The sequence below is a fragment of the Labeo rohita genome, chromosome 9 (assembly GCF_022985175.1).
Source record: "Labeo rohita strain BAU-BD-2019 chromosome 9, IGBB_LRoh.1.0, whole genome shotgun sequence".
NCBI classification, from domain to species: domain Eukaryota; kingdom Metazoa; phylum Chordata; class Actinopteri; order Cypriniformes; family Cyprinidae; genus Labeo; species Labeo rohita.
Window position 1 is genome coordinate 15980305 of NC_066877.1, and position 23600 is coordinate 16003904.

General features: G+C 35.2%; 2 protein-coding genes across 2 annotated transcripts in view; one reads left to right on the forward strand and one right to left on the reverse strand.

The window, feature by feature from the left end:
* LOC127170833 (protein mono-ADP-ribosyltransferase PARP9-like) overlaps window positions 1-8852 on the reverse strand; it is a 21771-nt gene extending 12919 nt beyond the window's left edge. Inside the window, 8 exon segments of the mRNA XM_051119101.1 lie at window positions 7-395; window positions 531-603; window positions 807-1019; window positions 1106-1240; window positions 1242-1325; window positions 1508-1540; window positions 1542-2434; window positions 8676-8852. Coding sequence (XP_050975058.1) covers window positions 7-395; window positions 531-603; window positions 807-1019; window positions 1106-1240; window positions 1242-1325; window positions 1508-1540; window positions 1542-2399 — 1785 coding nt within the window. The 5' untranslated portion in view covers window positions 2400-2434; window positions 8676-8852.
* A 10-nt stretch (window positions 8853-8862) lies between these two features.
* On the forward strand, window positions 8863-23433 carry parp14rs1 (poly(ADP-ribose) polymerase family member 14-related sequence 1). Its single transcript, XM_051119338.1, is given in 20 exon segments — window positions 8863-9102; window positions 9346-9449; window positions 9533-9566; window positions 11929-12162; window positions 12281-12508; window positions 12585-14410; window positions 14412-14852; window positions 16364-16597; window positions 16683-16904; window positions 17004-17031; window positions 17034-17099; window positions 17268-17414; window positions 17554-17616; window positions 17753-17860; window positions 17863-17928; window positions 18885-19091; window positions 19279-19944; window positions 22095-22237; window positions 22550-22724; window positions 22850-23433. Coding segments are annotated over 20 exon segments (5457 nt in total). The 5' UTR covers window positions 8863-8918; the 3' UTR covers window positions 23131-23433.
* The last annotated feature ends 167 nt before the right edge of the window (window positions 23434-23600 follow it).

The following is a 23600-nucleotide window of genomic DNA, read 5'->3' on the forward strand; positions in this document are numbered from 1 at the left end:
AGGAGCAATTTTACAGCTCCAGCGAACCACAGAATACAGTATGTCACATTCTTCAGTTCGGGCAAAGTCCTCCTGGGCCTTACAAAGCAGGTATTCCACCTTAATTGCTGCACAACTGACATCTAAAGGGTTTCCAGTGATGGTTATGCCACCTTTACCATTCCTGAAGAACTCCTCAATGTGAACATTCAACATTGTTTGGAGAGAGAGAAGATACATATGGTCTTCTTGTCCAAAATGTATGACATGGTTGTTCTTTATGATTTTTGTTTTTGATGGCTGTAGCATATTAATTGTCCACTCTTTTGCTTCTCTCAGAGCTTCATTGGAGACACTGTAGAACTCAACAGTAGGCGTTTCATTTGCTGTGGTTTCTTTAGCTGCAGAAGTAAAGCCTAAAAGTATTTGAAAGCAATGCAACATTTATAAGTATCTGTATTATTACAGTCTGGGCAAAACTGTGACATTTTGAAATCAAGCATCAAGCAAACACTTTAGTAAATATGAACAGTTTCATATATTTTGCCTACTTGTTGCCAAGTTATTGTGTACTTCTGGGTAATTAGGTGCTCCTTTTTTCTTTTTCATCTCATTTTCAAATGCCTAAACATTACAGTGGAATCAAATAAGTTTATTTTTCTGATGAAATGCATTTGTGCTAGATTAATTTTAGCAACTGCTATAAATAATGTTATATATTAGTAACATATTAGTACACAAATGCTGATTCATGTAGTGACAACAAACATACTCAATGAATGCTCAATCACTGAAAAGCATAGTACATACTAATTAGGATACATCACCTGTAGCATTTCGTTGTCTTTTGGATACACAACAAAGTAAACTTCCAGTTTATTCATGTATTGTTTGCTAAACTCTGCAACAGCATCCATCATGATTTTAGCAACATCTTGTTTCAGAAAGCCCAGATTACCAGTACCAATAGCTGGGAAGGAGATGGACTTGTATCCCTGAGCAGCTTTCCTCAGACATTCTGTGACACTACTGTAAAGAGTCTACATAAAACAACATAAGACAGTAGGTACAGTCAGTGACAGGCATGAAGATGGTGTGCTGAATTACTGATGAAAATTAAATCTACCGTTTTGGACGTATATGTCATTGCAATGTGATATACTGAATGACAGCCTAATCCATGCCCATTCGTGGAATAGAGATGACCACCTGAGAAATTTATGGGGTTTCTCATTCTGGAAATCTCCTCTTGAATTTTTTTTGCCAGCTTTGTTCAAAATAGCTTTTGAAATCTCCCCCTTAGACAAATCACAGTTTGTCGCAATTGTATTCACAATTACATCAGCCTGGAGATTGAAGCAAAGTGAAAAAAATGTTGTATAATTCCATGCTTTTATATGAAACAAATTTGTATTTGAAAATGTCAAAAAAAAAAAAAAAGTTGTTAGCAATTACACAGAATTATATAGTACAGTTTTCACACAAATTTCACTGAATATTGTTAAGAGCTTGAAATTACTGGTCTTACCTTTTCCTCCTGAATATAGCCCTTTTTTAAGGTGCAGTGTTATTTTGCCAAGCTGCAAACTTCCGCTTGAAGAGGAGGTCATGCTCTGGTTTCTGCCTTGCAGAGCTCCACTGTATGAGGGAGAGGTGCTGGTCGGATCTGACATCGCCCTAGTTGCTCTCTCCATTTCTTGGATCGAGGGTTCATCATTATTGACTAGACGGATTTCAACATTCTTGTCTTGAAACCCTCCAAATTCATGGAACTGCTGTATAGCCTTTACAATCAAGTCTGCACAGAGATCTCTTGGAAAATTGAAAAGGCCAGAACTCAGAGCAGGAATTGCAACAGAGGAAATGTTTTCCTTTACAACTATTTGTAGGATACTATTAATAGCATTATATAACAAAGGACTGGCATGTTCAATCTCCTTCTTGGTTGGATTTTGAGACACTTTGGGTCCCACAGCATGTATGATATATTGACATGGGAGATTTCCAGCAGGACCAAGTACAGCTTCACCAGTTTTCACTTTTTTCACTTTATGTATATGATGATCACTCCATTTCTGGATCATTGCTCCTCCAGCCTCACACAGTGCTTGCGCAAGACCCCCTCCATGATTTAGATTTTCATTGGCTGCATTGACCACAGCCTCCACTTTATGACGGGTAAGATCGTCTTTCCAGACTGATACTTCAACTCCACTGGACAGCTTTGTGGAGTACCTCTTCTCACCACGCCAGACACCTCTTGTCTTACTACCAAAGTGGTCAGCCTGTTCCACATTGTGGAGAACAGCTGTGCATTTAAATTTGACATTAACAGCATCGCAAAAGTCTCTTCTACACTGTCCCAGAATGGCAGCCTGTTCTGGAACCAGTGGCATACGACACTGTTCTTTGTCACTCATGGCTTGTAGTTTCCTTAAGACACAGACCTCTATGACTTGTGGGGAAAAAATTAAATATCAGTCATTATGAAAATAAAATATTTCAACAAAGATTCATTAGTCAAAATATCCTGTTGGAATGTATAAAGGATTTCCACAGGATTCTCAGTTTGTATGTTAATGCTACAGCATTTATTAATTTTAGTTGATTTCAACATTTGTGAATACATTTTAAAGGAGAACTCCATTTCCAGAACAACAATTTACAGATAATGTACTCACCCCCTTGTCATCCAAGATGTTCATGTCTTTCCTTCTTTAGTCATAAAGAAATTATGTTTTTTGGGGAAACATTTCAGGATTTTTCTCCATATAATGGACTGGTATGGTGCCCCGATTTTGAACTTCCAAAATGCAGTTTAAATGCGGCTGTAAACAATCCCAGCTGAGGAAGAAGGGTCTTATCTAGTGAAACGATAATAATAATAATACAATATAATAATACAATTTATATTACTTTTTAATGTCAAATGCTCATCTTGTCTTGCTCTCCCTGAACTCTGTGTATACTGGCTCAAGACAGTTACAGTATGTCGATCGCTAATATATGTGCTTATATGAAATACCCATATTGAATACATGTTTATATATGCCATATCCATATATGATTCCTATTAGAAAATGGAACAATTTCATATATTGACATATAAGTCTACCCCATACAAAAATATATGTTTATGTATGTATAATACATGCATTGCCATATATGAAATGTATATAATTATTAATATATGTGAGATATATGTATGTTTTTATTATGTTGTATACAAATTAGACATATATGCATGAAATATATGGTATCATATATTTAATATTTTAATATGTGATCTTTGATCTTTAAATAGAGGTTGTAGACACATGTAAGACACTCTACAAAGTTGCAGTGCATTGCACATTTCACACCTTTAGCCTTAAATGTTAAATGGTACAGAAAGTTACACAAAGAAGCATCTTTATTTAAACAGAATTTATTTAAATAGAAAAAAAAAGTTACTGACCTGCACAATCAAACAGAAAAAAAGAAACAATTACATATATAACTGATCAAAACACTGAACAGGCATAAGAAACAGAACATCAATTGTAGTGGTTCAGCTAAAGGTCTACAGGTTTGTATTCCCACAGCTTGGTTAGTTTTTTGTTTATTGCCATCCCCAGTAGGCCCCAGGTGAAGAAATTTCTGGATTCCAGCATCTGTAAAAAAAAAAAAAAAAAAAAAAAAAAAGTAAAAGTTAGGTTTTTATAAGATAATTACAATAAATTTTCTGCACCATATATGATTTCAGGAAATGCACCACATTCAAAAGCAACTTTTTAGCTTTGGTAGTGTTGGGTGGTACAGTAAACTAAACTTGATTTTAGTCAACATGATATTAAAATATAAAACCTGCTTAAATCTTGCAATCCAACATTGTACCAAAGTTTAATTTAGGTTTTTAGTTAGAACTGTGCCTGTATCTTAAAGTGATTAACTACTATAAGATGACAAATATACTGAGTATTAAACATGGTTGGTAAAGTTAAAGATTATTTTAAAACTGCAGAATACTCATTATTTATGTAATAATTATAAATTGTAGTTGTAAAATATTCCCAGATACCACAAGGACATGGCAGAACAACGACAGAGCACAGCCTGCATGCCCATTCAAATTATATGTCTCTATATACATGAAGAACTAAACTATAGTAACCCAAATGCTCAATGACAGAGTTCACAGGTTACAATTTAATTTGCTATTTAGCATCAATGAAATAAAGTGTTTACATTCATAATACCTAATATGTGCATCGAGAATGTGGCCTGGAGAAAAGAAATAGAGGGGTGGAACTATGACATGGGTTTTTGAATGACAATTTTGATTAAATCCCCTAAAATAAGGTCTGCGGTTTACACAAACTCATAATATTTTCACGTTTTATTCTATGACATAAAACACACCAGTTAAACCCCACTCTTGATTTTTATTATTATTTTTTTTTTTAAACTGTTATGTTTCTTAAAAAAGGTGGTTGCTAACATGCTGCTAAATGGGACTACAGGCCCTGTCGGAGGCATTAAACGTCATCACGCTGAACAGTTTATCAATTTACAGTATTTTCCAATTGTAGTATAATTTATGGTACAATTAATTGTAGAATAACCAATTAATAGTTTCCCGCATGCAACACAAGTCTTCGGATGGAAGATGCTCATTTGATCGCTTTCCTACTGATATGGGGACTCTCTCTGTATTTGTACCATAAATATTACAATTATTCCATATAAACACCACATTTACTGCCTTTGTCACAGTCAAAGTGAAACTTTAATAATCTATAGTGCTTAAAGCCACGTTACGGCCACATGAAGCTGTTAGAAAGCAGACAGATTAAGGATTTTCTAGAAGCAAGGATAAAATAATATTTTGTGTACCCACCCTAACAAAATTAGAGCTGAAATGTGGTACTTCATTCACTAAAATAAGTTTAATCTAACCATATCCCAAAACTCACTCACTCCACTGTTATTTAATAGATTAAATGCACTAGAATTGTATTAAATAGTACATGGAGACACATTTTTAACTAAAATATTTTGTTGATTTGATTTGTTTACATGTATATTGCAGATGCTAGTTTTGGTTTCAATAAAATATTTAACCTTTTCTGTGTAGATGCTCCATCATTCACATCACTGCCATCCACATCTGCAGGTTCGGCCTCCATTTCTATTTTCTGAGAATGTCGGGACTCATTACCTTGTCATGGGACACAAACAAGAATAGCACAATTATCAGCAATGATATGAACAAAATTTACTACGATAGATTAACCATATGTTTAAAACCCCACAATCACATCCTTTAGTGTAACTTACTGTACCTTTATGCAATATGCACATACATGTGCTTACGCACCCACTCTAGGCATGTCACGGACATGTCAATGCACTTGGTGCAATATAACCAAGTACTGTCATTTACTATATGAATTCAAGGTGCTTGTATTTAAATAATTCCATTTCGTGCAGTTTTATAGTTCTAGTCTAGACTACATCTCAGAGATAAACATTATAATTTTCATCCATTATTTTTGTCAGACAGCTTTAAATAATTTCCAAACGTGGCATTGCTTATCAAGTGAAAACAATGAGCTCACAGTATCTCCATACAGATTAACCTGTTACCCAAAAGCTAAAATTAACTTTAACGCGAGCAAATTGCAAAACACATCAATGCAGCTGTAATCATAACATCATATATACAACAATGACAGGGAATATTTAAAACATTAGCTGATCTATATAGAGACAGAGGCTCTTGCAGACCAAAACAATCATATAACACTTAGTTTCTATGTAATATTAGTGTAGGAATAAAGCGTTGAGTAAATTAGTGTAAATTACCTGCACCGCTGCCACATTCAAAGGCGTTTCATCCACTCCACTCAGTGATGTCGGTCTGTCTTCGTGCCCGTCTATAAAATCATTGTCGTTTATTATGTGAAGGTACTGGCACATTTGTTATCCTTCCACTAAGAAAAACATCTTACTGCAGATGACTGTTTGTTTAGCCGCAGCCATTGCTCAGACTCTGCCGTTAGCGCGGGTGTGTTTGAATTTTGGCGCATGCGCAAAAGCGCTATTGTGACGTTCACATACAATCGCTCATGTATTTTAATAAAATGCATTTTAGTTCATTGATGATGAGAGCACATATGGACAAACAGTTACATGAAGTGTTTCCCCCCTCAATAACTCTATAATACATTCCTACAAGTAACTTTTAGTACATTGGCATTTTTGAACAGGTTATATATTCATCTCTACTTTTTCCCCCAGAAAACTAAATTGAAACAATTAATAAAGTTAAGCAATGAATTGTGTTATATGATTTACAATAAGCAGTATCTTTTAGGCATATATGGTTAATAAACTTGCATAAATTCAGTATATACATTGGTAACAAATGGTCAAAACATAGAGTACCATATATAATTTTGATATATATTGTTAACATATATGGTCATAACATATAATACAATATATAATTTTGATATATATTGTTAACATATATGGTCATAACTTATAATACAATATATAATTTTGATATATATTGTAAACATATATGGTCATAACATACAATACCATATAAAAGTTAAACATATATATACTTTCAATATATGTTTATATACAAATTGTACTATGGGAAATTCATATATGTTATAAACATATATCTACATATATCCAGAAAATGGATATATGTGATAATAATATATTGCCCTATATTTAACATATATGAGAGTAGCACTTCTGATATAGGTACATATATGTCATATATTACATTTCAGAAGAGACACTGCTTCCCAAGCGTCTTCCATGTAATTTATGTTTAATATTTATACTAAAGTCTATGCAGTGCTTTATTTGTACAGTTGGTTACTTTAATACATTTCTGTATGCTAAATTGTTTATTTTATTTGTATATTTTTTCTGTTGTGTTTGCCCTATTATTTGTAATTTTCGTCCTTTTTTGTATTACTGACTTTTTTTTAAAACTCACTGTTGTTTGTTGACAGTGAAACTACTCTGAAAAAATTTTTAAGAGGCTGGGGGGGATTTTGGGGCCCCGACAATGTTTTGCTTAGGGCGCCCAGAAGTCTAGGATTGGCACTGATGGGGATGAACACACAAAACTAGCCTCATTTTGAAGCCCCTTATTAAATGGATGAACAAACAGGAACTTAAATACAAGGGATAATTATTAACACAGGTACAAGGAATCATCAATCAAATTAAACAAAGATAGGAAAACGACCAAATAAGGAAAACCAGGAAGAACTATGGGGGCAAAACGAGTCCAAAAGTCTGACAGAAACTTACCCAAAATAAAGGCTTAAACATTTAAAAAATGCACATTTAAAGGGCTCCTTTTTCGGTGAAAGTTTTCAGACAGCTTTCAAAATGGCCACCAGACAGTGTGAACATGTGAAGACACATATCTCAGTGTGCAATGGTCTGACTGACTTGACTGATTACAGGAGGTATGTAGTAACAAACACATCAATTGGTTAAGTCATCAAGTACGATAATACATTATTTTCTCCTTTTTTAATCTGAGCTCAAAAATGGAAGTGTGTTTAATGGGTATGTGAGCTTAATAGGTATGTTTACCCTAACCCTATCCAGACAGCATAATGTTTGAACAATGAACAGTTTTTGAAACATTGTATTAGCACATCATGTTATTGCATCCTTAAGACGAAGCTTGTTTTATTCCTTATTTGTGAGTCATATGGAAGTGTTTGCTAAATGAATTAATATAAATGCAGGTTAAATGTAACATTGACAAAGGTTAATAAATGCTCTCAAAATTATATTGCTCATAGTGCTCATTACTCATAATGCTCATACTCATGGTATTTAATGCATTAACTAATGCTAAAAAATAATACCTTATTGTAAAGTGTTACTATTGGTCTCAAATTCTGATAGAAAGTCGAAAAGGGTTCTTTCAGGAGTCTTTGACTAGGTAATCCCTGATATGACTGCTAGTTAAAAACAGATTTGCAAATTAAAAAAGAGATGTTAAAAAGTCACCAGTCACTTGTAGGCATGGGGAAAAAAGATGCAAAGTAAATGGTAGCTGAGGCTTTTAGTATCTAACATTATGATTCACTAAAGAAGTCAGACAGGTTTTGCATAAGGCTGAATAACTTACGACATATTTGTATTTTATTTTCGAGTGAACTATCCCTTTAAGATACTGCACGTATCCAAGTGTACTTGTAACAATTTGTGCTACCCTGTCAGATTTTGCTACCTCCCATTAAAACAGATGGTAGCATAATTCGACAGCGAAAAATGCTACCTATCAGATTTTGCTTCCAGCATGATATTAATATTGTGTGAGGCTTTATTAACGTGTACACCTACCACAACCCTAAACATAACATTACAGTATGAAAAACACAGTGTTGGTAGCAAAATCTGACAGGGTAGCACAAATTGTCATAACACCCGGAACCAAAGTTCCCTGGTAACATGTAACTTAAGTAGCTATACTTTGTTTTTTTAAACTTTACATAAATCTTACCTTGGTCTTGACAAACTTCTGTCAAGACAGGCACGTCAATGACTTTCAAAATTGCATACAAAAATTATTTGAATTAAAATCGAAAGCGAAAGAGCTGTGCGCCCTTAAATGCGCACAGAGGTCGATATACTCAATAATCTACAAATATCGGTTAACTTACCTTTTTTTTCCTTTACTGCAATACTCTTTAGTTTTTTCCAAAAACAGCGCTAGTTTCAGCGTGTCGAAAAGAGCAGACTCAAGCTATAGCCTACTAAAAGCGTTCTTGCTTGAAGCTGAAACAGTTTTTCACGTTGTTGTGAAAAACCCCGCCTGGCGCATGACCATGCAAAGAAATCAAAACTGAAAGTTTTAAGTCTATACACTGACTTCGACGAACTCCTCAGTCACAGGACGGGCGGACATGGCTAATGCTGAGTTCTCGTACCCTCTCTGCGTGGAGGGCCAGTGGGACCCCCACACTCCCAAACTAAAAAACAAACTAATCATCTACTTCCAGAGTAAGAAATCCGATGGAGGCGACTGTGAGGTGGAATATAAAGTTTCCGGCGGACAGACAGCAACTGTTCGATTCAAATCAATGGAAGGTAAAGCTGCCTGTAAAACTCCTGATCTGAATCACTGTAGCCTAACATATATCATGTCAGTGGGGTGCTTTAATATTATACGTGTCATACTTATAGGCTATATCAAAGCAAAAGCTACAATATGTCGTGGAGTTACCGTGGGAGGAGTCCAAGAAACGAAACTGATATTATTTGTTTGCTTAAATATACAAATAAAAATAATAGGCTATGTTCACTCATATTATGCTCTCATATTTGCCTCAGTGAGACAGCGGGTTCTGAACAAACATACGCATGAGCTCAAGATTGGTCAAAAAATAGTGAAGATGACTGTGAGCCTTCCGCCTTCAGAGGCCTCAGTTCCTGAGGTGAGTATTTAATATAGGCTGACAACTGAGTATCATGCACGGCTAATACTGACTTAAAGTAAAAACTAAACTTTGTTTTCTAGGACTCAGCTTCTTCCGTCAGCATAATCACAGAAGGTAAGTCATCCAGCTTCACAATAACGCTATTCTGCTGTCCTCTACTGGACACTTTCTATTCCGCCACAATTACAACCAAAATTATTCAGACACCAGACTTTTAATTTTTTTTTTTTCTGGTGGGTGCAGGACACTATATAGTTCATTTATGTAAGTGAGGATAGCAAAATAAAGTTAACTGTGGCATTTATACCCCCCCATTTATTTATTATCAAAATTAATTTGTTCTGACACAGTTTAACTCTTGAGTCCTTGTCATATTTTATTACCATTTTGTAAACTATATGTAATTGTGAAGGTGTCTGAATAAATTTTGTTTTGACTGTACCCCACCCCAACTCTAACATTTACTCTAACTAACTAACTATCTAACTAATTAACTAACTAACAACTAATTAATGAACCATTCATTCATTAATTCATTCATGTATTTAATGCTTTTCTAAACTCAGAAATATTAATTAGTTAATCAATTAAACTAACTTGATAGCCTAACATTAGGTTATATCAACACAACAATTCTTTATTGTTAGATTAAGTATAAATATTAAAATATTTAATAATATTTTCTAATTTTCAGGTTATAACCTTTTACGGTTTACTCTGAGAAATTTTATAACTTGCAAAAAGAATTATAGATATAACTGTTCTAGAATCACATATGCTTCAAAATCTGCAATAATGCAAATTGTAGAACTATTGAACTGTTGCAACTATAATATAATAACCGTCTGTTTCAAGAAAAGATATTGCTACAATATATAGCTAGGCATCTTAAAAGCTTAACTAAATTAGATAATTGTAAATTAAATAAAAATTGGTCCGCAGCTCATTAACTCAGATTTAATTTACTAAATAATTTTCAGGTTTTATTTGCTTCAAACAAAGGTTTAAAAAGGCTGATTTAGTAGGCTACGTGTATGTCATATTTTCCAAAACAGGACAATGCCTTTGTTTCAAATAAACATCTATTATTCTGTAGCTACATAATTTTTCAAGGTTCTGAACTGAAAATAAAGCTAAAAAGTCATCCAGACTCTGCCCCCTTTCTTGTGTGACACTGCCTTAAGCACAATGCTCAGTATTGTGTTTGTCACTATTCCTGAACGTGTATAACTCATACTACCATTTTTGTGATAATGACTAGCTGACTGAACAGCTGCACTCTTAAAAATAAAGGTGTTTTAAAAGGTTCTTCACAGCAATGCCATAGAAGAACCATTTTTGGTTCCACAAAGAACCACTCAGTCAAATGTTCTTTGAGGAACCATCTCTTTCTTATCTTTTTATAATCTGAAGAACCTTCTTTCACCTCAAGGAACCTTCTGTGAAACAGAAAGGTTCTTCAGACGTTAAAGGTTCCTTATGGAAACATTTACACAAAAAAGGTTCTTCTATGGCATCGTGAAGCACTTTTATTTTTATAAGTGTATGTTTGTATGAAACAAGAAAGCGCAAAATATTGGAAGAAAATCCTAAATACTGAATTGAGATGGAGATTTATAAAATCTCTGGCGAAATGACTGTCTTTAGAAAAGTTTGGATGTCTTCTTATCATATCTCCATATAACGCATATTAATGTAGTGTTTAAAAGTGCAGCGAAATCCTTCCAGTGTACCAGTGTACTGGAATGTTCACTCCGTGAAAAATCCCACGATGCAACGCAAAAACTAAGGAGCATCAGTGCTTACTATGTTGCTCTACTGGAACTTACATCACACTTTTGAAGCATGAAACAAACCACACAAGCCAGTTTGATATAATGACATGCAATAGAAGATTTGGGGAAAAAAAACAGCAACACTTTTTTGGTATATTTCAGCAAACATACATTGCTAGACAGGTACCGAACATATGTAGTCAACATTTATAATTAATATTCGGCCGAAATGTTGTAAGAACATGTAACAGAACAATGTTTTTAAAGTTTAAAGTGAATAAAAAGATTTTTAAAGATTGCACCTGCCTGTTATTAATTAATTCCAGGGGTGATGTTCTACAATGTTGTCTGTTAATGTTGTACGTAGTCCTATCGCCGGAGTCTGAGTAATCCCAGTGTGCAGTGAGCTTACCAGTCACCAAAATCTTTACATGTAGCATGTTTGTTTGGATCATGATTAAAATGCAGTGGTTCTGCAACTCTTTCATATATATATACACACACATACATATATACATGCATATATATATATATATATATATATGCCTTAACTCTGCATATAAACATTAATGACAAAACCAAAGTATACTTTGGGTTTTAGTATGGTCATCAACAACATTAAACATTAGTTCATACACATATATTTGTATTAGCACAGTTTTAAAAAAAAGTTTTAAAGTAAATGGTGTTTTTGCATTCAGGTGAACCACAGACTGAAGAAGAAAAAGAAGAGGAGGTTGAGCCAGTTGAGGAGACGGAAGAAGATACAACCCCTAGATCTGCTGTAATTGAAAACATCCAAAACAGTGGTCAAGAGTTTCTGACAATGCTGGTGGAAAATGTGCTGAAAGGATCTTCTGCTGAGTCAAAGGACTTCAACATTGAAATGATACCAGAGAGCAACTGTGCTGTGGTGACATTTTCTAATAGCAAGTGTAAGTCATGGGTTCTTTCCACCAATACAATGCATACATACAAAATACTTGCCTTTTACAAAGGTCTAAGTGTTGATCATCTGCTTTTATTTTCTGTTACTTATATTTCATTTCATAGATGCAGACCATTTCTTTGTATCCTCTCCAAGAAATGGAGTAATTAAAAAGAAAGACATGAAAGTCCGATTGCTTGAAATGACTTCGAAGGTCAAAGCTGAAGACTTGCCTCCGAACACCAGTTCTGACTTAATCATGCTGTATTTTGACAAATTTGCAGAAGTAGTGGATGATGAGGTAACATTTGAAACGGATCAGTCAGCAATAATCACTTTTTCAAATCCTGAAGGTACATAAAGTGGTTTCATTTATTAATTGAACTAAATTTTTACATTTGCATAAACTAACAATTTGTGCTTTTTCAGATGTGCAAAGAATCCTCAAAGAGCAACATCAGATTAAAAAACAGCCTTTCAGAGTACTGCCATACTACGAATCACTACAAACAGCTCTATATGGTAAAGACAGACCCCGTCTGAAACTTCCAGAGGCATTTATTGAGAATATTGATAGAACTATATGTCACCATTTAAAGGAAAACAGGAAATCTCTGGATTCATTAAAGCAAGCAATGTCCAGTCATTTTTGTGAGATGGATTTTCAGTCCTCAGCAGTGAAGATCAGTCCTTCTCGATCCCTACTTAACAATGGTGCACAGACAAGAAAACTCATTCACACATGGAGAGAAAATGTCCTCTCTGTTTTCTTAGCATCAATGTCTAAGCTTAAATGCACTGAGCTCAACATTCAGAAGGATGCATGGACAGAGATACAATCTGAAATTCAAAAAGCAAGAGTGGGAGAGGCTGTCACACTGGTTCCTTATGTGGATGAAGGAACAATAGCTGTAGCCGGCCTGAAAGAAGATCTGGATAGTATTGAGGGAATCCTGACAGGAATTGTTGAGAAAATCACCCAAAGAATCCAAAGAGAGAAGGGCAGCGAGACAGGTGAAATCAGTATGACTCCATCTATTTACAGTCTTGTTCTTCTGTGATGGTTTGGAAAATCAAATTTTGACAAATTTCCAGAAATCAACATCACATACCATGTGCACAGCCAAAAGTTAACTTTCTGTGGTCTAAAACATGAGGTGCTGGAAACAAAGAATGAAATACTGCAGGCTGTTCTTAATTTGATTCGCAAACCAATTGAGCTCCACCAGTCTGTTTTGGATTTTCTGCACAAGAAGGATCTAGAGGAAATAACTAGAAATTTGTTTTTTAATAAAGGATTCAATGTAGCATTAGAAGCTGATGGAAGGAGAGTTTTGCTTGTTGGGAAAACAGACAATGCCTTGAATGTTGGTGAGAAGCAACTGCAGACAAGTCTGGGTCATCTGAGCTTCAATGTAGAAGATCCCAGTGTCTTAGGAAGATCAGACTGGCATGACCTTGTCTCTCGCATAAAAGACAATGTCACAAATGTTACAGTGCAGACAACCGTCAACCAGGTAGTGGTTTCTGGTTTTGTAGATTACATTAACGATGTTGAACAAGAGTTGTATAATTTTGTTCAGGAAAACTCATTTTTTGAGAAAACTCTGAAATCTCACAAGACAGTTGTCAAATTCATAAAGGATCATAAAACACAGGATTGGTTTGAAGAGGTGAAAGGTAAAGTAAATGTGGACTTCAAAGATGAACACATTTTAATCAGTGGCCCAAGGCTTCACGTTTCTCAGTGTGTGCCACTTTTTGAGGACTTGCTTAGATCTGCACATCACTGCACCTTGAAAATAGTTAAACCAGGAGCAAAGAAGTTTTTCAAGGAGAAAGAGTTAATGTGTGTTACATATGCCAAGACAAAAATGAATTGTTTGGTCCAGTTACTAGATGACCACCCACATGACACAGTTCAATCATGGATAGAAAAACCTGTTTATCATTATAAAACACATGAAGGAATGGAGATTACAGTAAACAAAGCTGATATATGTTCATTTGTAGTAGATGCAGTGGTTGGTGGATGTCAAGAGAACCTCCTACTGAATGGAGGTTTAGTAAAGGCCCTCTCAGATGCTGCTGGTCCTAAACTTCAGAATGCCTGCAACCAGATTGTCAAAAACGGAAGCTGGCAACAGGTGATGCTGTTCTTCGATGCAGGAGGAGGGCAGCTGAAATGCAAACATGTCATCTTAGTAATAGGACCAAATTATAACTCTTCCAAACCTCAGGAGTCTGAGAGGCTTCCTGAAAAAAGTTGTGAAGAAGAGTCTGAATTTGGCAGATCAAGAAAGCTTCCAGTCATTGGCAATCCCAGCCATTAGTTCTGGTGTATTTGGTGGTTTTCCATTGGACCTTTGTGCAGACACCATTGTGAGAGCTATAAAAGAGTTCTGTGATTTTGTTGAAGAGGACAATACACTGAGGAAGATTCACCTAATTGACAATAATGAAAAGACAGTCCAAGCTTTAGAAGCTGCAGTGAAGAAAGTTTATGGGGTCCGTGCCCTTAGCCACAGTGTGACATCTGAAAGCAGTTCAAACAGCCAGAAGCAAAACCAAAACCAAGCAAGTTCTTCTCCAAGCCAACAACAGATTGCCACACACTTTCAAGGAGCATCACAAAGTTTTCAGACAAAAGAAGGTTTAACCATCACCCTTATGAAAGGAAACATCGAGGACACAACAGTGAGTTCAATATTTATTATACAAAATATTATTTGGTGTCTTTGAAGTATCAAATTGTGTAGCGATATAATTGTTGGTGGTTCTTTTTTTAAACAGTTCTTAAAGGATTAGTTCACTTCCGGAATAACAATTTCCTCATAATTTACTCACCCCATGTCACCCAAGATATTCATGTTGAAAAGAAATTAAGGTTTTTGAGGAAAATCTTTCAGAATTTTTCTCCATATATTGGGCTTCAATGGGAGCCAACAGGTTGAAGGTCCAAATTGCAGTTTCAGTGCAGCTTCGAAGGACTCTTGTCAAATGCTTGTCTTGCACTAGCTTCACACATTTTGTAGTCACGTTTAAAAGGTCACACATGATGTAGGTGGAAGTACTGATCCGGTGTTTACAAAGCAAACGTGCAAAGAAAGTCAAACGCTCCTTACATAAAAGGTATAACAACGATATCGGGCGATTTTGAAGTTGTAGGAGAAAATGAGATGAGTTTTTCACCCTACCTTACACAGTACCCACATGGAAAGAACCTATATGAGGATATATGTGCATATATGAAACCTACATGCAGTATATATGCACATATATGATAATATATATGCTGCATATATGCGTATATATGCCACATATAGGCAAGATTGAGGTGCATATATGTGCATATACAGGCCATATAGGTCTCCTGTATTGCTTCTTTATATCCACAAAAAAGCCCTATATGTACATACAAGATATGCCTCCTATATAGCTCATGGCAGGATCTGGTCATTTTAGCTCATATCTCATTTTGGCAACTGTCTTACATGATGCCTAGCTCATATTTTCTATTATCAAGGCAATAACTAAGAACTAACTAAAAAAAAAAAAATGCAAAAAACTTATGTGCGAACACGTGAAATTGGTATCACATGTAATTGGCATGTTATGGAATTTACCCACATGGAAATAACCTATATAAACATATATGTTTTAATATAGGTTTTGATATAGGTTTTTAATATATGTGACATATATAAAATTGGCCGTTTTCCTATATGTACATATATGTGCATATATGTACATATAATATAGGAAGACGGCCAATTTTATATATGTCACATATATTAAAAACCTATATCAAAACCTATATTACAAACATATATGTTTATATAGGTTATTTCCATCCATGTGGGTAGGGTACACAGACAAAGAAATAACCCTTATTCCTCATCTGGGATCATGTAGAGCCTTTTGAAGCTGCATTGAAACTACAGTTTGGACCATTGAAGTCCACTATATGTAGAAAAATCCTGTAATGTTTTTCTCAAAAACCTTCATTCCTTTTCGACTGAAGACAGAAAGACATGAACATCTTGGAGGATTTGGTGATGAGTAAATTATCAAGACATTTTTATTCTGGAAGTGAGCTAATCCTTTAAAAGCCCCTCTGCCTTTTTTGTTTTTGTCAATTTAAAGTAAAATGTTAGACCATAATTTGAGCAGACTGACCATATGTAAATATCTGCTTTTTTGTACAGATGGACGTCGTCGTGAACACTCTCAGCAGTGACCTGAATCTCAGCGTAGGAGCAATTTCAAATGCCCTTCTCAAAGCAGCTGGTCCTCAGCTTCAGGTTCTGCTCAATCAGCAAGTCACAGGCACTGCCAGCATTGGAGCAGTCTTTGAAACAGCAGGTGCAAACCTGAAGAACAAACTGGTGTTCCATGCAGTTGTACCACACTTTAATCAGGGACAAGCAAATGATCAGAAGGTAATACTCATTGGCTGATTTTTAGTTAATTTTTAGATTAGTAGATAAAAGTCTTGTAAATTACATTTTTATTCTCTTTGAGCAGGTGCTGGAGGATGTCATGGATAAGTGTTTAAGTCTGGCAGAGCAGCGTCAGCAGGGCTCCATTGTATTCTCTGCCATTGGCACAGGGAACCTGGGATTTCCAAAGCCAATGGTGGTCTGCACTATGCTGGACTCAGCCTTCAAGTTTAGCAGTAAAAGAGGTTCAAAGCATGTGAAGGAAGTGGTATTTGTTCTTCACCCCAAAGATACAGAAACCATTCAGGTATGTGATATTTGATACCATGTCAGCCTTTCAAATTCTGCAGATTTTTAATGTGTTATTTTTTTTTACCTCAGTAACACCAAATTTCATCCACAACAGGTATTCACAGATGAGTTTAGCAAACGTTTTTGGGCCAGTCTGCCTCAGCAAGTAACCCAACACAGAGCACTGCCACAGCACAGCCACAGAGCACAGGTGCTCAAAACTTTTTTACACTTTTCTTACCCAAACCATTTATGCAATCACTTTTAACTAACTGGTCTCAAGGTCATTTTATTAGCTGTATGAAGTCAGTAAGTTCCCCTTGATATACCTGTCCATAATGTTTATTTAGTTCCATTGCATTTTACAATGAAATTACAGGCCCCTTCTCAAAGGTCATAACAAAATCAGGGATCCATGAGACTACAGTGGGAAAAGTAACTCTACAGGTCCTGAATGGTGATATTACTGCAGAGAAAACTGATGTCATTGTGAACTCCAGCAATAAAGATTTTACAGCTAAATCAGGTAAAGTTACTAATTTTGAATTAGTAGAAGACTGTTACTGCTTTTTATACTTTTGACTTGTTGCTTCATTTTGTAAGACAGGAATAGCATTTGAGTAAAAACAGAGAAAATAAAACTAATTTTATCTTAAACGGTCAAGGTGTCTCAAAGGCTATTTTGGATAAGGCTGGTCCAAATGGAGAAACAGAATGCCAGCAACTCGGTGAGAAGCATGCTTTCATTCCTAAACTAAAATATTTAATCAGAATGAAACAGTAAATGAATTAAACATTCATTCTTTTTACATGTTTTAAAAGTTTAGCATATGTCTTATGAATCTGGTTCATGTATGTTTCCAGGGGCCCAGACTACCAGTGGACTGATAATGACTCAAGCGGGAAATTTACAGTGTAAAAAGATCATCCACATTTCAGCACAAAGCAATGCTATTATAATTCAAAAACATGTTAAAAGGCTCTAGAAATGTGTGCTAAGGAAAAGTTAACCTCCATTGCATTCCCAGCTATTGGTACAGGTGAGAACAAACTCAAAAAGAAAAAAAAAACACCTGAAAGGGACAGCGATAGTTTTGTTCATCTTTGTGTTAATCCTTATGTTAAAAAAGACTATACTTACATAAAAACTGAAGATATATGAATACAAGTTGTAATAATATTAGGGTTTTTTGTACATTTTTTATTCAATTATTTTTTTTCGCTTTTGACAATCTGTCTTTTTAACAAACCTTTTTTTAATGATTTTATATATATATATATATATATATGTATATATATATATATAAATTAAATATTATATATATATTCTCTCATATTGCAGGGTTGTGAGTAAATTTGTTTCAATTTAAGTTGAATCTCAAACTGTAGATTAGCAAATGGTTTATGGTTATTATTATATGTGACCCTGGACCACAAAACCAGTCATAAGTGTCGATTTTTCAAAATTGAGAATTATAAATAATCTGAAAGCTGAATAATTAAATAAGCTTTCCACTGATGTATGGTTTGTTAGGGATAGGACAATATTTGGCCGAGATACAACTATTTGAAAATCTGAAATCGGAGGGCACAAAAAAATCAAAATACTGAGAAAATCACCTTTAAAGTTGTCCAAATGAATGTCTTAACAATGCATATTACTAATTACAGTATATTACAATAATGCATATTACTAATTTACAGTAGGAATTTTACAAAATATCTTCATGCAATATGATCTTTACTTAATATCCTAATGATTTTTGGCATAAAAGAAAAATCATTAATTTTGACCCATACAATGTATTTTTGGCTATTGCTACAAATAAACCCCAGCGACTTAAGACTGGTTTTGTGGTCCAGGGTCACATATATGTTTTTTTATGTTACATTAATTTTGGCAGCCCTAATTATTACATTATCTTTATATTGTCAATGCCAAACTTTCACTATAATCATGAACATGGATTTTAGTCATGTGACTTTCTTTTTCTAGGACAAGGGGGGCTGTCTCCAGGTCAAGTAGCCGACTCCATGATGGATGGTATGCTGGATATGATAAGAAAAAACCCCCAGTCCACTCTGAAGCTGATCAGACTGGTTGTGTTCCAGGCCCAAATGCTCCCTGAATTCCTCAAAAGCATGCAGTATAGAGAAACCGGGCCTCCCAAACAAGAGCCGAGTACCTGGTCAAAAATCAAAAGTATGAATCACTTTCATTTGAACCTAATTTTATAGAACATTAATATTAGGAGTAGCCTTTAAAACATGAAAACGTTCAATTATAAACCAGAATAGTTCAGAAATACATTCTATTGAGGTCATGCATCAAGATATCAAATTCTACCAGACTAAAGATATTTCTCTATTCCAATTTTGTGTATTTTCAGCATATGCTGCTAGTGTTAAATCCTTTTTCACTGGATCATGGGAGAAAGAAATTAAACAACATGGTGGCAAAGACTTTGTCATTGAAGGTGTGCAAGTAGATCCAGTGTTTTTTTCTATCTGTGGACCATCACAGGCAGACTTGGACAAAACAAAAAGTTTCTTAGAGGATACAATCAATGATGAACAAGTTTTCCAGTCCATCACAGACACAGCGATACTTAACTTCTCAGATAAAGACCAACAGCGAATCCAGGACCTGCAAAGCACAATAGATGTGACTATAAGGCTGGAATACAAAGCCAATAAAGATTCTGCAGAAATCCCAGGAGAGGCCACACTTATAGTACAAGGTCTCAGTCGAGATGTTCTAAAAGCCACTCAGGAAATCCAAGACATGCTCAAAGCAGCCAAAGAGGATGAGATACAAAAAAGAGAAATGGAATTGACAAGTGAGCTTGTTGATTGGCAGTATGAACAAGGTGGCCAATATAAGAGCTTTAATCAACGGACAAATTTTGATTTGGAAAAGGCTCTTGGTGGGCATGCAGCAGATGTCAAAATTACCTTCCAAGGCCAAACTTACCAGGTCAAACTGCCTGAAGGTCCTGCGGTGAGCACCACTGGTGGAAAACAGATCAATATCAGACGTATTGACAAACTAAAAGGTATTTGTTGAATTGTATCATGGGTCATTCCAGCTGGAATCATCAAATTTTGGAAAAGTTCCCCACCTGACCTCCTCAGATTTGTCTGAAAAAAATCTATGTGATGGGTAATATGCCCAATAGATCATATACAAAATTTCAGATCTCTACTGTGCGTACTTTTTTCACAAAAAATCTATAAAAAAGTTTGTTTTGCCAAGTTTTGGCATCACAGTCTGAGTGACCATGTTCAGACTGAAATATCTCCAGAACTAGTTGTGCCAGGTGAAATTTTCTGGGCTAAGAGTCCTAGTCCAGAACTGCATGAATTACAACTCACAGCCTTGTTACTGAATTTACACCTGAATGCTGGCCCTCTACTTTTCTTTGAAACTATTACTTTAAGGGTTTTCAGATGTCCATAGAAACCTCAATTTTCAATGTATAAGCATCAGACTTGGTAAATGGTCTGATATGTACCATGTCTTTCACATCCTTTGACATCAGACAATAGAGTCTGATGGATGTTGAGATATTAAGGTCCAAAAATGGAAAAAAACTGATTTACACCAATGTTCAGAGCAATATTTCCCATGAATGACACTAGGTGTGAACATAAAACTTGTCTTTTTTTAAAAGAGCATATTGTTATTGATACAACATAAAAAAAATTGGGATGGGGTTTTGCCTCATTTTTCTGTAATGATTTTTTTAAAACTCAGAGTTTCATCACTGGTCCTATTGTTCACTTTTGCTATTCAACTTGGAATGGGCATTTCAACAGAATTTATTAATGTTCCACTTATACAAAAAATACAAAATACAAAAAACGTACTTCCAGACACGAGTCACTTTAATAATGTATACCACCAACAGAAATAAATGTGTGACATAACAGTTACTGAAAGTTGTTCATGAAAGTGTCTGAATCCACAGTTTCATTTTCTTTTATGACATAGCATCGTCCAGTGGAAGTAACTGGCACATCAATTTTCATTATGATGTGCTGGAGAGGCACCCAACAGACATCTTCCCTTTTTGGCCAAAAGTAGCCTCTAGCTGGGCCATGGGGATGCAAAAAAAGCACTTGAGTGTCTTGCTCTGTGTTAGAGACGTCTCTGATGATACCAACCCACCATTGTCGGTCATACACACAAGTAACATATTGTCCTGGGGCCATATCTGTGATGTGAAGGCCTTGTTCAACTGTGTTTCGGACCCCCAACTTAAGTGGCCGTTCCATTGCACTTTCCCGAGGTGGAGGTCGGATTTCCCCGAGTCCCGAGCACAATGGAATGCTGCATTATAGCATTAATTTAGGCATATGAGTTCAAAATAGCTGGTACTACAGTAGTTGTGAATGTCACACAACAATGATTTTTTTAAAAATTATTACAGAAAAATGAGGCAAAACCCCATCCCAATTTTTTATATTTTATCAATAAGAACATGCTCTTTCAAAAAAACAAGTTTCATGTTCACACCTGGTGTCATTCATGGGAAATATTGCTCTGAACATTGGTGTAAATTAGTTTTTTTCAATTTTTGGACCTTAATATCTCAACATCCATCAGACTCTATTGTCTGATGTCAAAGGATGTGAAAGACATGGTACATATCAGACCATTTACCAAGTCTGATGCTTATACATTGAAAATTGAGGTTTCTATGGACATCTGAAAACCCTTAAAGTAATAGTTTCAAAGAAAAGTAGAGGGCCAGCATTCAGGTGTAAATTCAGTAACAATGCTGTGAGTTGTAATTCATGCAGTTCTGGACTAAGACTCTTAGCCCAGAAAATTTCATGGACCTGGCACAAATAGTTCTGGAGATATTTTAGTCTGAACATGGTCACTCAGACAGTGATGCCAAAACGGGGTAAAAAACAAACTTTTTACAGATTTTTTGTGGAAAAAAGTACGCACAGTAGAGATCTGAAATTTTGTATATGATCTATTGGGCATATTACCCATCACATAGATTTTTTTCAGACAAATCTGAGGGGGTCAGGTGGGGACCATTTGATGATTCCAGCTGGAATGACCCTCATTTATCAATAAGGATAATATTACATAAAATATGTGAATTGAATGTGATTTGTCAAATTGCACTAGAAGTAATGATGTAGATTTTACAACCACTTTGAATAATTAGATGTTTTTCTCCATTAGCTACTGAAGAAATTCCACAGCATTGGGATGCAATGGCGGCTACAGATTTGTACAAAAAGTTTAATTTGCAACCTACCAGCACAGAATACATTGACGTATTGAAGCAATTCCAGGCCACTTGCCCTAACAACAAAGTCTTGAAGGTGTGTGTATTACTTTATTTTTTATTTATTTATTTCATATCATATCATGTCTACGGGATTGAATGTTAAACTTTAGTTAACTGTTTTTTTTTTCTCCTTAAGAGTTCATACAATTTTACAGGAGTTTAGCCCATAGTAACAATTCTTGGGGTGTGTGTAAGTGGGTCTAATTTTGTGAGTTAGACAGGCAGTGCAGTACATTGTAAATGACCAGGAAGTAAACACAAGGCAACATCACAGACAACTCAGTTTCATACTTGTATCCATTATGGGAATGTTAACCCTTTTTTTACTCCTGTTTTCTGATTCTAGATTGAACGAGTCCAGAATCCTGGCATGTGGAAGAACTACCAGAATAACAAAAGTGTCATGGAAAAAAAGAATGGTCATCAAAACAATGAGAAAAAACTCTTTCATGGAACCAGTGAGCAGACTCTCGCTCACATTGAAAAAAGTGGATTTAATCGCAGTTATGCAGGAAAAAATGGTAGATCATTCACTACAATCACTTTAATTTTCACAATTCACCTTCCGTCATTATACTTTGAAGTGGTGTATATTTGAAAATTGTATCTAAATGTATTTATTTTTCTGCTTTGTTTCTTTTTACAGCTGCTGCATATGGAAATGGAACTTACTTTGCACTCAACGCAAGCTACTCTGCTAACGGCACATACTCAGTGCCTAATGCTCAAGGACAAAAACACATGTACCTCTGCAGAGTCCTTACAGGAGACTACACTAAAGGAGTGGGAGGGATGATTGTGCCACCTGCAAAAAATACCAACTGTGACCTGTACGACACTGTTGTGGACAACCCTAATGCGCCAACCATTTTTGTGGTATTTCGAGATGATAATGCTTATCCTGAATATTTAATCACTTTCACTTAGTCACTGAAGATCAGTCATTTGACACAGTAAGGCAGAGGACCTGATCACATCAGATACAATCAGGGAGATGATTTTTAAATTAAACTCTAGTTCCCAATGTGCCTTATTGATTCATTACAATTTAAAAGGGCTTTAATTACAGAACCTGCAGGTGCCTTATAATAAATTCATTTTCTGTTGTTTCTGCTGTAAAGTTTACAAAATTTTGTCTTGTTATTTCTGGTGATATTTGCACTAAATATGCAAAAACAATACAATCTTCAGGCAATGGAAACCAACTGCACTGCAAATAAAGATATTCAAAACACCAAATTGTTTCATCGTAATTTCTTACCCTCATACAACATACAATTGATACTTTTGGCACTCAAATAAGTTTATAGGCACAATCCACAAGTATGCTTGTTATTCCACATCTTAGTTATATATACATCTTTTTTATATATATACAGGGGCTGGACAATGAAACT